The sequence below is a fragment of the Rhinatrema bivittatum genome, chromosome 13, assembly GCF_901001135.1.
Source record: "Rhinatrema bivittatum chromosome 13, aRhiBiv1.1, whole genome shotgun sequence".
In the NCBI taxonomy this organism is placed as follows: domain Eukaryota; kingdom Metazoa; phylum Chordata; class Amphibia; order Gymnophiona; family Rhinatrematidae; genus Rhinatrema; species Rhinatrema bivittatum.
Window position 1 is genome coordinate 71021845 of NC_042627.1, and position 16169 is coordinate 71038013.

The following is a 16169-nucleotide window of genomic DNA, read 5'->3' on the forward strand; positions in this document are numbered from 1 at the left end:
TCATCAGGCCTTGCCATCCGACGGTAGAGACCGAAGAGGGTTGACTCCCTTTTTGGTAGCACTGACTCTACCTCGGAACAGGGGTCCACTTTCTGATTCATAACAGCTTCTGCACTGAGGCTCTTTCTAAATAACACATTAATGTCATTGACTCTTAGAAGCAAGTATTTTTGCCCTTGGTATAACAGAGATGCCCGTAAATAAATAAATAAATAAATAACTTAATTAATTACAGTGGAGGTCATGAGCACATTAGCATGCTATGTACCTGTTTAGCATATGCTGGCGTGGTGAAATGTAATACACGGGCATATTGATTAAACAGCGCATTTGTACATAGGGTATTGATGTGTGTACTAACAGGAGTCAGCAGGCATATTAATTTTATCATGCATGTTAGTATTAACACGCATTTAATACATCGGCCCCATTGTGAGATTGACATATAACAACAGTCCAGTCTGCTGTTACAGAGAGATAGAGCAATACAGTAGAGTTCGTAATTACAGTGAGATAAACATATCACGCAGTGTAGAGACTGCAATTATACAGACATTAGCCAGAGTACAGTCTACAGTTACAGACAGATAAAGATATATTGCCGTAGCACAGACTTTATAGTTACAGAAATAGCATGAAGCAATAGTACAGCGTCTGTAATTAGAAAGAGCTAACACGTATACCCAGGGCACGGAGACTACAATTATAGAGACTGGAGCTGCAGAAAGATAGAGACTCATATCCGCGCTATAGCAGAGCCTGCAATTACAGGGAGAAATAGCTATAACAGAGTCCAAAATGAAGAAGGGGAGAAAGAGCTGTATCCATTATTTTCTGCCGCTGATTTTTCATTTTGATTTTCTTCCATGAATCCACGTCGTCTAGTAATTGCGGGAAAAGGGTATTTATTTATTTATTTAGATCTGTATTCCGCTGTTCGCACTTTCTTCAGCACTTCAAAGTGGATTACATTCTAGTGGTTCAGCACTGACCTTTCACACCCGATGATGTGGGCAATGGAAGCCAAGAAGGCAGTGAGAGGGGGAGGTGAGGGAGGGAGGGGGGGATGTGCTCAGCATTAAGGTCAATAGCTGGGTGGTAGATTTAGAGTCCAGGATGCAAGGCTCTGGGAGCGGCTCCCAGCCTCAGGACCATTGTTGCAATGAACAGACTAGTAACGGGGGGGGGGGGGGGGGGGGGCACATATATTAAAACAGAGGGAAAATACCCAAGAGGCTGCGAATTAAAACTCGTGATACCAGAATCCCAGCACTGGTTCCAATCTGTAGTCAGAGAAAAAAAAAAAAGTTTGTTGCACCCTGGTATTGGCTGACATCTGTGCATGCAATCGCCTTAACGGCTCTGCAATTAAAAGGAAAATCAGATTTATTTATTTTTTTCAGTGCGCGTTATGAAAGGGAAGAGATCTGTGGTTAGACATTCAAGCTCGATCTAGTGTCTGTGAAATAACTCTCCAGGTGCACAGTATTCTAGAGAACTTGACTCTGATCTGGACAGATTTCCTGTTTCTTTATTTACCTTGTATCGGGATGAAGTTCAGTTCATTAAAACGCAATCGTTCTGGTATTCCTCAGTCGCTAATCACAGAGAACACTTCCTGTATAATGTGGGTTCATTTTAACACTGCCGGTCATTGGTGGGACTTGCACAGTTCTGAAACTGAGCTTAATTCATCATTAGCAGAAAACCAAGAGATCTCCACTGATTAAAGAAAGGGGACTTTAATAGATACATGCCTTGACTTATTTACCTTTCCTGGATGAATGATATCGTCCGTTTTCTAAAAAAAATAAAATTGTGGATAAAATCTCATTCCTCCCATTTGTCCCCATGCTTTGAGCTGTCATACAAAATAGAACCGGCTGACCGGCACAATCCTGCATTTGGAGCTGGTGAGACATGCGTGATTAGCCATTGCTTCTGCCTCTCAAGCCGTCTGTTTGGCCACAGATCAGGGGGCGTATAAGTGGGGCTGGGAGCTTAGGGCTTGGGCGAGTCTCGCAGGCGTTGTGCCCCGGCGTGTCCTCATCACAATGAATGCACAGTAGATACCAACAGCTTACACTAATTGCAGTTAAGCAAATGTAACTGCCATTAGGGAATAGCACGCGGCATTTGCCATTTAGCATGTGCTATTTGTAAATATCGTGTGCCATTTCCCTCCAGTGCATGCGCTAAGTGACCATCTGACCAGCACTACCAATAAAACACAATGGACACAGCAAAATGGGCACAAACAGCACAAAGCTGACTTATATATATATAATGCACCCAGCAGTTGAATCATTTTGAAACCTAATTGAAAAAGACCAAGTATGTGTTTGCATATGTATGCAAATTTGAAGATACCTCAGCTTTGACCAATGTTCCTTCTAATTTTTGAAAGGCTGTGTGTGCAAAAATATTCTTTTGTGGCCGATCCCTGGACCTTATCCCAGTCACTTGGCAGGGGCAAGGTCAGATTGGCGCCATTTTGGAAAATGGCACTGATCGGGCAGGAAGCCTCATCTTAAATTAAGGTTCAGGGTGTGGGACAGGGGTTGGGGGACGGGAAGGGGGACAGGACTCTCATTTCTTTTTTTTGACTTGGGAGAGGGGGTGGATATAGGAAGGGGGCCATAACCCTATTATCGACTTTGGGGGTGGGTATTGAAGGAGGCCTGGACCCTATTTTTTATGTTTTAAGCTTTGGGGACAAGGGCCATGATGGTCTTTGAAGGGGGTGGAGGGGCCATTGCACCCCACTTACATTTTTACATTTTGAGGGTGTCAAGGCTGCCAGTTGAGTGGCCCCAGGTTAAGACAGAGGTCAGTATCGACTACCGCTCAACTTCCCCATTTTGCCAGGATTTTTCTATTTTGGACCAGTGGCTCTTTAAGGCGATGACAGTCATAAGAACATGCCATACTGGGTCAGACCAAGAGTCCATCAAGCCTAGCATCCTGTTTTCAACAGTGACCAATCCAGGCCATAAGAACCTGGCAAGGACCCAAAAACTAAGTCTATCCCATGTTACCGTTGCTAGAAATAGCAGTGGCTATTTTCTAAGTCAACTTAATTAATAGCAGGTAATGGACTTCTATAGAAACATAGAAACATAGACACGACGGCAGAAGAAGACCAAACGGCCCATCCAGTCTGCCCAGCAAGCTTTCACAGTTATTTTTCTCATACTTATCTGTTACTTTGACTGCAGAGGTCAGGGTCCTTATTGGTAACTTTTTTGTTTCTAATTTCCTTCCACCCCTGCCACTGATGTAGAGAGCAGTGCTGGAGCTGCATAAAAGTGAAGTATCAAGCCTAATTGGTTGCCGCAATAAGCAAGCTACTCCCATGCTTATTTGTTTACCCAGACTATGCAATTCAGTCCTTGTTGATAGTTGTCTGAATGTACATCTTCTTATCTTCATTCCCCCCCTGCCATTGACGCAGTGAGATGCGTGAAGTATCAGGCTTAATTGGTTTGGGGTAGTAACCACCGCAACAAGCAAGCTACTCCCACTCTTATTTGTGAATGCAAATCCTTTGTCCCACATTTCCTCTTGCCATTGAAACATAGAACAATGTTGGAGTCGCATTAACCGTATGTATGTTTATTGAATAATGGTATTAATCACCAGGTAGTAGCCGTCATTCCCGCAAGCCACCCATAGGCAGGATTTGAGAGTGGGGGTTGGGAGACCCTGGAGATCAGATAGTAGGTGAAGTCCCTCTACCGCCACTCCCCTTCAGAGTCCCCGAGTGCATAGGCAAGTGCCCTTTTGAGGCAGATTGCTAAAGCAAGTTTCTTCTTGGCACAGTTGCACTCCTCTTTGGCATGAATATTTGTACCTTCAAAGTTTGGTGGCCTAGGCAATTGTCCACGCCTCTCAAAAACAAAGAATACTCCTCTAAGGACAGAATCAGTACACATTTCTACCCTATGATAACTTGCTTTTTATACTCTTTGACTAACGTCTACTTGATGGCACTTAAGCAAGTGTTTTCCTTTTTATCTCCTACTGTACATTTTTCCTTATCAGAAAACACTGCACTGCACATTCAGCTCAGCACCCTCTAGACAGACACTTGCACTGTCTCCGGGGCATGCAGCAGTAGAGCCAAGAGAACCAGCAGCAAAAGTACTTCTAATCTCTAACTCTGATAAGTTAACACAGAAACTTCCCAATCTGGGTACAGAGGTTGAGATAACCTTGTTTACAAAGCCATGGCAAAAATAAACTTTCTACTGGTGTAGGAGTCAGAAAAAAAAAAAAGAAATCTCTATCTTTATTGACTACGCCAAGGTGTTTGACACAGCGGGTCATAGAAAACTGGTAGCAATAATCAGGCTGATGCAATACCGTGCTCTGGCCGCAGCGCGTGGCTCAGCGCACAATTGGAAGCACGTTTTTGATATGCGTCCATAACGCCCGATACAAAATGGTGGCTAGCCTGTCCAAAACACGTGAACTCCTTCACTTATTGCCAATTGGTCCGTTTCACTGTCACATGTCAGTAGAAAGAACCAATCGCCTTTCAGAAAGCAGTCCTTTTAGCGCGGCAGGTCATTTAAATATGGCATTGGGTGCCCGGGAGATGTGGTTGGGCGTACGTTAGGAAAGCAGAGCCCGCTTTCTACACGCCGATATTGCATTGGCCTGAATGTGTAGAGCTGGTATGCCTAAACAAGAAATCAGGTTAATCAAGGGCTTATATTGAAATAAATACTTACAGCCAGAACATCCACAGGAAATACAAAGGACATGGAAATAAAAGGAGAAGCAAGACAGATGCATTCTTTCCCCGTGTTTATTCAAGTTATACACAGTGTATTTTTTGTCTCTGAAGCTTTGGAGGAACAGGAAAGCACAAACATCACTGGTATCAACTTAACAAACATTCAGTATACTGATGAGTCAGAATTACTGGCCTCTAAAAAAGATGACCCTCAAGAGATGATAAATAGATTATGCATAACCTGTAAGGTTGATTGAATGAGTTTGAATATCAAGACAATGAAAATTATGCCAATCGGCAAAGAGAATACTGACACTATAGAAATACTTGCTGATGGAACGAAACTGGAACAAGTTAAAGAATGTAAATATCTAGCTAGCTGGGTCATGGAAAATGAAAAGTATCTAATGGAAGTAAAATAAAGAATTAGGAATGCAAAAAAAATGACCTTTGCAACCGTAAGCAACTTTTAGCAGTCTATATAAGTTCCCCTGTAGCAGAATACAGACGTGAAACCGGTTTACAGTAAGCAATCATAAAGAAAATACATGCATTTGAAATGTGGTATTGTAGAAGCATCAGGAAGATTAATTGGAAATACGTGCTCTCCACTAAAAGGGGTACATAATGAAAGACCCCTAGTAAAAGACCTGGCCAAAGGAAAGCGTGATTCTCTGCTGCTGTGGTGGCAATTTAATTAATCTAGTGCTAGAGGCACAGGGCAGGACAGAAACAAAAGAGAGCAGTCTGAGGTCTTGACATTAAAGATAGCAAAGAACTGGAAACATGGGCAAACGAAAGGGGGCAAGGAGCAGAAAAAGAGCTGGTGCACCGCAGTTGCCGGCCTTTGCATGGTAGATGTGGCGCCTGATGATGAAGACGGCAGACAGCTCTGAAACGCTGGGCTCTGACTTTCTAGCCAACAGATTTCCCAACTATTGAAAGCTCCGGTGAAGGCCATTTGGAAGGGTAAATGCCGGCAGGACACACTGCCTTAATGAAAATCCTGCACCGAAGTCTTACCAAGTATAAGCAGGCAGAGCTACTTTCGGTGGTGTGCATGTATTAACTCCAAACAAAAGGATTAACTATTTTATTAGGATCATGTAAACTGAAGAACTAGAAAGGACGTACCGTGCCATTCAGGCTGACTGAGCCACTGCCGTTTACCTTCGCTTTCCTTATGAGAACGTTTAAAAAAAAAAAAAGACTATAGCGTATATAAAGACATCTTTGGACTGCTTCCAGGCAAGACTACTCATAAATCAAAGCAGTCACGGTATCGCGTTACAGCAAAACTGCAATCATTTTTGTTGATATCCTGTGTGCATGCTACATGCTCTGAATGTTGGCTACAAGGGACAGGAGGTCAAGAGTTACAATTGTTCCTTCCTTAGCTAAAGTACAACAAACATCTCTGCACAGTTGTACCTAGAATCATTTTTACATATGTTAGTCATGTGATTTATTTTTTTTTAATGCATTCCTGAAATGCTCTAATGCTGCTCTTCCCACTAAGGCTGCTCTTAATTCTGCAAATGTATATTGCTATGCTTTCCTCCCTTCTCTTTCCTGAAGCTATCTTATCGCTAGAGTTATTTCTATGATTCTCCTAAATCTAAAAATTAATTTCCTTTTATTTATGACTTTGCATTCTCTTATTCACACCTCATGCAAGCCTTTTCACATATATATCTCTAATCTTCTTTAACTCAGATCATCCATGGCAGCAGTATTACCCAGGAATGTTGTGAGATCTGCATCATAAGCCACTGTTGTCAAACAGCAAACCTCTATTGTCAAACAGCAAGAATAAATCACTCACGTCAATTACTTAGTGCACAGGGAGGGAGACTTTCAAAGCCTTTTCTGCTTTATCTATGAAAATGGGGTCTTTGAATATTGCCTACCCTATGTGTCAGTAAAATTAAAGGCATTAGGCACGTAATTTTACCCTGAGTGAAAGGAGGTAATCCTGGGGCAGGGGTTAGGGAGAGGCATGTAAATGTGTGTGTACTTTTGAATTTTTAAAAGTACCATTGTTTTCTTAGACAGAATAATTAATTGCACATAAAGGAGATACCGATGTTTGCAAGCATTTCGTCTTAGGCAATTTTCAAAGGGAAAGTTTTCTCTTTTCGAAAATTGGGGCAAAAACCATGGCTATTTTTTAATTCAACGCACAATTGAGCTCTGGAAGGTAGAACTGGAAAACTCCACGGCTTATCCCCGGGCATAAACAGCATAGAATCTATCTATTGTTTGGGATCCTGCCAGGTACGTTGTGACCCGGATTGACCCCTAACTGAAATGGGATACCGGGCTTGATGGACCTTGATCCTACCCTTTGTGGTGGTTCTTATGAAGAGTTCACTATCAGGCCGATACAGAAAAACGTGCAGGAGAGCTGGCGAGCACCTGCTCTCCCGGTGCGCGCACACGCCACTCTCCTGGGCGCGCGATTCAGGAGGGTGGCCTATGCAAATTAGGGCCAGCGGTAAAAGGAGGCGCTAGGGACACTAGCACATCCCTAGTGCCTCCTTTTTGACAGGAGCGGTGGCTGTCAGCGGGTTTGTCAGCCGATGCTCAATTTTGCTGGCATCGGTTCTCAAACCCGCTGATAGCTGATTTTTTAATTTTTTTTTTAAATTTTTACTTTTTGTTTTACTTTTGGGGCCTCCGACTTAATATCGTTATGATATTAAGTCGGAGGCCCCAAAAGTAAAACAAAAAGTAAAAATTTAAAAAAAAAATTAAAAAATCAGCTATCAGCGGGTTTGAGAACCGATGCCAGCAAAATTGAGCATCGGCTGACAAACCCGCTGACTTAATATCCCGCTGACTTAATATCCCGCTGACTTAATATCGTTATGATATTAAGTCAGAGGGTGCACAGAAAAGCAGTTTTTTGTGCTTTTCTGTGCACTTCCCCGGCGCCGGCAGAAATTAACGCCAGCCTTTGGGCAGGCGTTAATTTCTGAAAGTAAAATGTGCGGCTTGGCTGCACATTTTACTTTCTGTATCCCACGGGAATAACTAATAGCGCCCGCAACATGCATTTGCATGTTGCGGGCGCTATTAGTTTCGGGGGGGGGGGGGGGGGGTTGGACACGCGTTTTCGACGTGTTATTACCCCTTACAGTATAAGGGGTTAAGCTAGCGCGTCGAAAACGCGTGTCCAAACCTGGGCTAACAGTGTGCTCACTGTACTGTATCGGCCGGATTATTTACTAACAGGGTGTGCTATTTTCCGAAACAACCCAAGAAATCTGAAACCCCCAAAACAAAAAGTTGGTCAGAAAAATGAGTCGAAAATAAATGACCTTAACCAAAAATGGTTAAGGTCATTTATTGGGGCTGTACATTCCTAGAAAGTATGAAAGAGAGACAAGGGATAAAGAAAGAGTCAGAGAGAAGGGAACTAAAGGGGCAGAGATCCAGAAAGTTGTAGATGAGTTAAATAAATCAAAAAAGATGGTGGGAGGGGAGAGCCAGGGGAGAGCTGGGAGGGTGACAGAATATAAAAGGAGGGAGAGGAATGACTAGGGTTTCAGAACAGCCAGGGGGGGATGGGGTCTGCCAGGGGAAATAGCTGCATGTTTTTCCTCTGAACAGTGGGTCACATCTGGCCCACCACTCAGGGCTATTGTTACTTAATACTTAATAACCTTTTTGTCCTATATGTTTTGCAAAGCTTGGATCTACTGGTCTATGCCGTAATAGCTGTAAAATAAAATAATTTCTACCCAGACACTAATTTTACAACATCCTAGCCATGTGACTGAAATATTACATTCAGCTTTTTATTTGTCTCATAGCATAAGTAAAGGGACTGTTTGCCAAAAAGTGGATTGTCTTAGATGAAATACGACGGCAAGGTTCAATGCCACTTCCTTTTGACTTTATTCTTTCAGTCTCCATGGTCCTCTTCTGGTGCAGAAATAGAATGCCAGGCTGCTCTGTTACTCCCATAATTCAATGTAGCAAAATCCCTTACCGTGAAATCCATTACTGCAATCATAGGCAGTAAAACAATTTTCATTCTGTTTTTGGCAACACAAATTCTACCTACACATAGAAGGACATTTCTGGGTGGACTATAACAAAAGGCAGAATGGTAGTTTGGAAAATTCTGCTGAATTCTCTGGATGATAGACAGGCTGAGGTTCTTAAGCAGCCAACAGCAGTTCTGTAACAAATATGCATTTGTACACATATCCTTAAGTTAGAGAAAGCATTTTTATTGGTGTAAAATAGTAGCAGTTTAAGGTTTTCTGATATAGCACCAACTAGGCCATATTTTCCTAGCTTATGGTGAAAAGTATTGAGAAAAAAAATCATTGTTTTACAGAAAGTTACATGACTGAAAGTAAAGTGAACTATTTCCTCTCTACAGATGTAGATAAAATAAAGGAAACATTATTTGTTGTGCTCTACCAAAAAATAATGTATTGCATATATGTGCAGTTATATCCTGCAAGAGATAGATTTATAGCCAACAAAACAAAAATCTAGTACTGCCAAAATATGATGGGACATGACACCTCTACGCATAAAGCATCTCCAGCGCAGGAAAGTAAAAAAGCGAAGGGTGGAAGTGAAACCATGCTTATGCCTGGATTTGATAGCGCTTTGTAGCTTTGACCCTACTAAAAATGACCTCACCCTTTTTGAATCAAGGTCAATAGGGTAGGCGCCAAGCCCATATACTACCTCCCTCCCAAATCTGGACTTGATTCGTGATTTTTCCATGTTGCTCATTCCCAGAAGAGGGAGGAGGAGATACTTATTGCTATCTGGCTAAATAACACTTAATAGACCTGTCCTCTAACCTAGAAACTTATCCAAACCTTTTTTAAAACCAGCTAAATAATTACAATGGACAGACTGATTGATCTGTATGGACACTTTGTCCTTACCACCTCATAATTTACCTTAATAAAGAGTACATATGTTCTCTAGTACAGAGAATACTCCAGTATGGTGAGTGCAGTTAGCGGTCTCTGCCCGGAAACTGCAGCGTAGAGACCCTAGATGAAAAGATTAGTCAAGCTGTCCCTGTTAGAGAAAGGACGTGATTTAAAATCTTCAACCTGCTGAAGCAGAGAGGAAGCAAAGTCTGAAGCTGTGGTCTACAGGATGGGAGGAGAAGGAAAATGGATCCTGTCCCAGGTTCCTACAGCTGGAGTTCTTCCCATCAGTAGGGAAATGAGGATCAAAGAAACAGCAACCTCCCTAAGTAATTCTGAGAGTGGATTTGGGGATTTTCAGGAAGGAAGTTGTCCTGGGAGCGCAAGGGAGGAGCTAGATCTAAGAGAGGATAGTTCCACTCCTGAAGAAATTCAAGTGGTATGAACTTCAATAACAGGTTAACTCCCAGGGAAGCACTAAAGTGAGGAGTAAGGAGCTACTGCAACATCAAAGGACGCCTGCAATAGAAAACTGTGCCAGCCCGTGGATTTGTTTCCCCAAAGTTCAGTATGTAAAATCCATACGGATATATGTTTACAAATTGTGATGTTCATCTGTGGCCGCTTCCTACCCTATCTCTACAGGACCAAGAGCATGGTACCCGGACTGTGTCCTGTAAATATTTCTTCAGTAAAGAGACTCTTTTCTTTGGGAATGACACGCTTGGTGTCTGGTGTGTTATTGTTGAGAGTGCACAAAGAAGTCACAAGACAGTGAGATTTCTTTCACCTGAAGCCTCTCGGTTCCCCTGTGACTATGCTACAAAATGGTTAGCATCTGAACATTGTGGATGCCAGTCTTGTACCAAATACCAAATATGATACTCCACCATTTCCATACATGCATCTTTAATATAGCTACAACGGGAACTGCATACTGAAAAAGTGAATTTCACAAATAAGTCCGGTGGTAAATTATGCTGATCCATTAAGGAACAGTACAGCTCTGAGCACTATAGTATAGTTGTGAGTTCCTGGTATAAAGACATTGACTTTTGTTATGTTGTAGTCTCTGGTGCTGACCCAGACAGGCTTGCTCAGAGCACTGGCTTAGGATGGGGCAACGGCTGGTTTACCTGTGTGATGGGCAAGACAAACTGTGTCTGACATCACGGCTGAGCCATCACTAACAGGGCCACCTGATCTGCGAGTATCAGCAGTGTGGACACTTAAAGGTTGTGATTAATCAGTGAGATTTCAACTGCTCCAAATGGGAGGACTGGAAAAGGCCACTGTTTAAAGCGAACCTGTAGAAAGTGTGCAGTGCCTGCTCACACACCAAGCTTTATGTTAAGTGCATTAGTTTGGCCTCACAAGATTAGCCGGCCTCTGGATCATGGGGAGAGAAAGCCAGGCCTGGCGCAATGGCGTGCAGACCTAACTGTACAAGCCACTCGTTATGTCAGCAATGCTGTTACCCTCCCCCCTCCCCGCCCCCATGTCCGTGCCATTTGCTGCAAATACATAGCCAGCGAGGGCATAGAGAAAGAAGCATCTCTCCTACCTAAGAGCCAACCGTCACCGTATAGGCCGTCCTTAACATTTTCATACAAGTCCGATTGCCTAAGCATAAAGGAATCGTGCGCGGCTCCCGGGTACCTGGCCACCACGTCGAGGACGCGGATTCCAGCATCACCCACCACTTGCACGTTGAGGGAGCGGAAGAGCTTCCTGTTGCGGAAGATCTCCTCCCTGTCACGGGGTGGGATGATGGCCACGTGAGTGCGGACGATTGCTCTCAGAACACTGGGAAAGTTTGCGAAGGCATAAAAGGCTCTCTTCAGTTCCATCAAATCCTGCCTGTCCCGAGGAAATGCTACGCAGCGGTTCATGCGGTCAGAGACAGCTGTTGTGACCCGTGTCCAGACAGCGGGAAAAAGTGGCTTGGGACATTCCTCCCCTCCAAGACCCCTGCTGTCGTTTGGAAGGAGCCAGTTGCCATGAAATGCAGGGTGGCCAATAGTTTGGTGAGGCCTGGCTCAGCGTGGGACCTTCCTGTGACTGGATGCGGATCCCCTCGGGGTTCTTCACATATAGGATAGACTAAGAGCTGTGGCGATACCTGCTGACCACATAATCCATGCCCAGCAAGGATGCTCATGGAGGAAACATGCGCTCCCGTATCTCCTCCAACATGGCCGACTGCGTGCTAAGAGCTGTGGTCGGCCCCAGCCCTCTCCCCTCAGGGCCAGTGGCTTGGGCTCCGGTGCAGGGACTTCACTAGGAGGGCTTGGAACTGCCCTTGCCTGTTCTTGAGGTTGATGTTGTTCTGCTTAACTCTTCCCACTTGCTTACTAACTTTAACATTTGCATGCTAGCTTGCATTGCGCTAATTATCGTGCATGCAACATGCGTTAGACCTCCATGTACCGCGTGTTTGAGCCCTAATACACTTTATCTCCCAGGATATAATCTGCCACTCTGAGGCCACCCTTGAGCTGTGGGTCCTGCCAGCTTCCTTCAGGCTCCCTTCCCTCTCAGTAATGGTGGTTCCCATCACATCAGACCAGCCTCAGCTCCTCCAGATGTACAGCCTCTCTGGCAATACCTTACTGACAGCACACCATCTGGCTTCCCCAGTGTTTGCCCCATTTATGTTCTGTTTTTAACTGTAATCCTCTTGAATGTTTTGTGAATTCCAAGATATTGGAGTAAATAAATAAATAAAAAGTTGCAAGGGCTTTTATTCCTGTTGCAAACTTTCCCTAATTACCCTCAACTGCATCCGGTTGTGACGCTCCCTCCAGCCTGGATCTGTGCCCTCACCCCTCTATGACTTGTAATCCCTAGATGTCTGCTGTGCCACTAACATTATTGTATCCCTCAATAGGTGCGCTGCCTCTTGCCGCACGGTGCTATCTATGGTTCTGGATGGCCACCCTTCTTACATTGCCTGGCTATTTCAGATTGTGATAGCTCGTTTTAATCCCACACGCTTACAATACTAATGTGCACGTATATATGTGTATGTGTGAGTGTGTGTGTGATTGAGAGAGAGAAACACACATACACACATTGTATACTGGAACAAAGGGCGCTCATGGTGCTCCAAAATCATTCATGCTCCAGGTGCCACTGATATTCAACACTAGAACCCCAAAACAGTGAAGCATAATTCAAATAGTATTAAGTATAAACTAGGCGCTCTGTAAATGCAATTAGAAAACGTATGCTTTTAAAACATCGCCAAACGTCTGAGCATTGTACCTTCATCAGGCTCTCCAAAGAAGATCCAGTGGTGGACAAAAGCAGATTTTTGGAGATTAAAGGTATTAATCCTAAATACATTTCTGGAGCATCTGGTTTGCTTGTAGGCTATTCTACTATGCCACATACACACACAGCACACGCATGCACACACACACAAACCTACATACATACATACATACATACTAATAGTAAAAGTCCGTCCAAGGACAGGGAGTGTCGGAAATGTAGGAAGAACATATTTGAGATGGATGATAGTAGAAAGTGGATTCAACAATTATTAGACAGAGACGAAGCTGGGGAGTACAGTGAGGGATGGAGTTCAATTTCCAGATGTGGTAACAGAGAAGGGATTGGACAAGAGAGAGAGAGGGGGGGGGCAAAGCTCAAACTGCCCACCAGCGATGCAGGCAATGGGGCAACTTTTCTCTGTATTATAGCTAAACCACTTCACACAATTTAAAACCTCCTACTGAAAACAAGTGAACACTTTCATTGTAATGAATAGATTTTCCAAAATTTACTGCTGAATATGAACTGTCTCAGATCTTTATTTCAGTTACCCATTTTGTTCCAAATACTTGTATTGTAGTTAACTCATTTATGAAGTGAGATTATAGATGCACTATCAGTACATTTCATATTAAGTTACTGTGCAATGGAATTATCTAGTGAATGAATGGCTGCTTTTAAAATGTTTGATATATCCTTAGTAATACTGAAAGTAGAATACTGTGCCACTGTTTATCCTGTAACATTAGTGTATTATTTTTCCCAGAAGATATCCTGAATTTATTTTAATAAATTAGATAACAGCAAAAGAAATACAATTTGCCATGTTTAAATGTTGCATTTCAGACAATTGATTTTTAGATAACTGAGTTTGAAAAGAACCTTACAGAATACTAAAGCAAGCTATACTCTTCAAGGTAGAGTCTCATATGCACTGCATGACAATTTTCAAAGGGGAAATAAGAAAAGAAAGCAGGAACACTGCTGTTAATACTACATTGTACTAGTAGTAGTATTAATAGTAATGGAGGTAGTAGTAGTAATTGTTGTCCGATTAGTGTGGAGTAGAGAACTTGTCCAAACACCATCAGTGAGTCTTTGGCAGGCTGCACTAATAAACACAATAGTCCTCTATTCTTGGCATTAGCCAGGACATTTTACAAGCAAGACATAGCTGCTGGTCATATAAAAACATACAGTAAAAATGTCAGGTATGCAAAGAAGAGAGTAGAAGTGCAGCATGATTGTTTTATCTGTCTACTGTTCTGTTTAAATCAAAAAGGTGATAAGCGAGCTACCTATCGTATTGAAAATGACTAAGACAAAAGAAATGTGAGTTATGGTGGCACCATTAAATCTCTGTCCACTACTGTACATGAAGGATCTTGGCCTTGTCTCTTAACCCCACTCAGAAATCATTGATGCTGGATTCTGGTAAGCTGTTGAACCAGATATGTGATCCATACAACTAGGGCGCCGTATACAAGGCGAGGCTTTTTCTAATTCCTAACATGGTGGATCATATTTTAAGAAAGTATATAAAATTGTAGAATCCATAGAATATATGCAGCAGACATCTTTATAAAAACTGGCTTTTAAACATTCCAGCTATCCTGTTTCATTATAGCAACTGTAAGAGCCTGTAAACTAACTACACAGCCAAAATAGAAGTATCATAAAATACAATTATGTCTGCTACTGAAGTATCAATAATTGTGCAACTGCAAGCCAGGAACACTGTCGATATTTAATTTTATTCAAGGTACCACCCATGCTTCTAGAAACATTTCTATTTTTATTCAGTTCCAGCATAGCAATTCTGCCATTTCCGCAGAGGCATCTCTGTTTAATACTAATTGGCATGGTTATAGGCAGGCCCATAGAATTCACTGACCACAATGATCATCTGCCACATCACCACGGGGCCGATGAGATAAGCTGCGCAAGACCTGCTACAGCTTTTGAGTGGGTAACTATGCATGGTTATCCGCGCTAATCATACGCGTGGAAAAAAACATGCGCAATAACCCGCGGCAGGTTTTGCGCTAGTGCATGCAAATGTCATGTAAAGGAGGATGCATGCCCTGGGAATCCGGCAAGGAATAGGCTGCACGGAAACCCAATCACACTAATGCCGGCAATGCAGTAAAAGGGCCAGCAGGAACTGAAACAATTTATTTTTTAATAAGATGAGGCTGATACAATCAGCAGTAAGTTAGAAATACCCCTCTCGAGTCTGCAACATTTTTTCAATTGCGCCTATTTTAGTGTGGGTTTTTCCCATGGCTTTCTGCATCTAGGCTTTTATGCAGGTAACGGTGCATGTATTTGGTCTTGTGCATATGTAATTTGTATGCCATCCCCTTATTACATCCCACGGAGGCACCTGCTTTTGCCACGTTCACAAAAAAAAAAAATATGTACAGAAATGTTGTGCCAATTTCAGCAAGGGTCTTACATCAGCCCTATATTTACTAAAAAAAAACAACAATCAGAAGCAGCCACTTACTTGATTGTCCTGGTATGTTTTCTTGTGTAGGGGGAAATGACTTTAAAGAGCATTTCCATAGCTCCATTAATGCCCAGCATGGCCCCAGTAGGAACTATGGGAGAAAGACAGCCATAGTTAGTAGATAAATAGTAAAAAAGAAAAAAGCTTTGCTGAGATTAACAAACCTCAAACAGGTCAATATGCAAAGAAGCTGATCCAGGGACCTTTCCGGTTACCCAGACAAAAACACTTATCTGAACATTTCTCCTCTCACCCGCTAAGTTTTGCCTGGGTAAAATTTAGCAGGGTAAAAAGAGGGAGGTGTCTTAATCTTAGCCAGGTACTGTCAATATTGACTGCTAGCCAGCTAAACTTACATAAGTTTGGTCAGGAACAAATGCTGAGCTCAAGTTATCTGTGAAAAATCGCACTGCCCAGGCCGCTGAATAGAGACTCGTTTAACATTTAAAGCCTGTTTGTCAGCAAACAAACCCTCAGGAAGCTGGCTGGGGACTATGGAAAAATATCCATTCCTGCTTACTTCATAAAGGGGACATTTTCAAACAGTCAGCACTGGGACAAAGTCCACAGGTATTTGGACTTTCCAGCATTTTCAAAATTAAAGCATGCACGCCCTGTTGCTTTGATGCTTTCCATGGATACTTGGACAGCTGCACCTGCTTTTTCCGTGGGTCCTTTGAATATAATGCATGTAGATCTGAAAGTGCAAGCTACCAGCGAGGACTCT

At 42.8% G+C, this 16169-nt stretch overlaps 1 protein-coding gene across 6 annotated transcripts in view; it reads right to left on the bottom strand.

Moving 5' to 3' along the window:
- The window catches only part of AGBL1 (ATP/GTP binding protein like 1), a 712193-nt gene that overhangs the window by 666111 nt on the left and 29913 nt on the right, over nt 1-16169 (bottom strand). For all 6 annotated transcript variants that reach the window (XM_029574654.1, XM_029574650.1, XM_029574652.1 and 3 more), the window contains exon 5: nt 15440-15533. In XM_029574654.1, coding sequence (XP_029430514.1) covers nt 15440-15533 — 94 coding nt within the window. The remainder of the gene's footprint in view (nt 1-15439; nt 15534-16169) is intronic.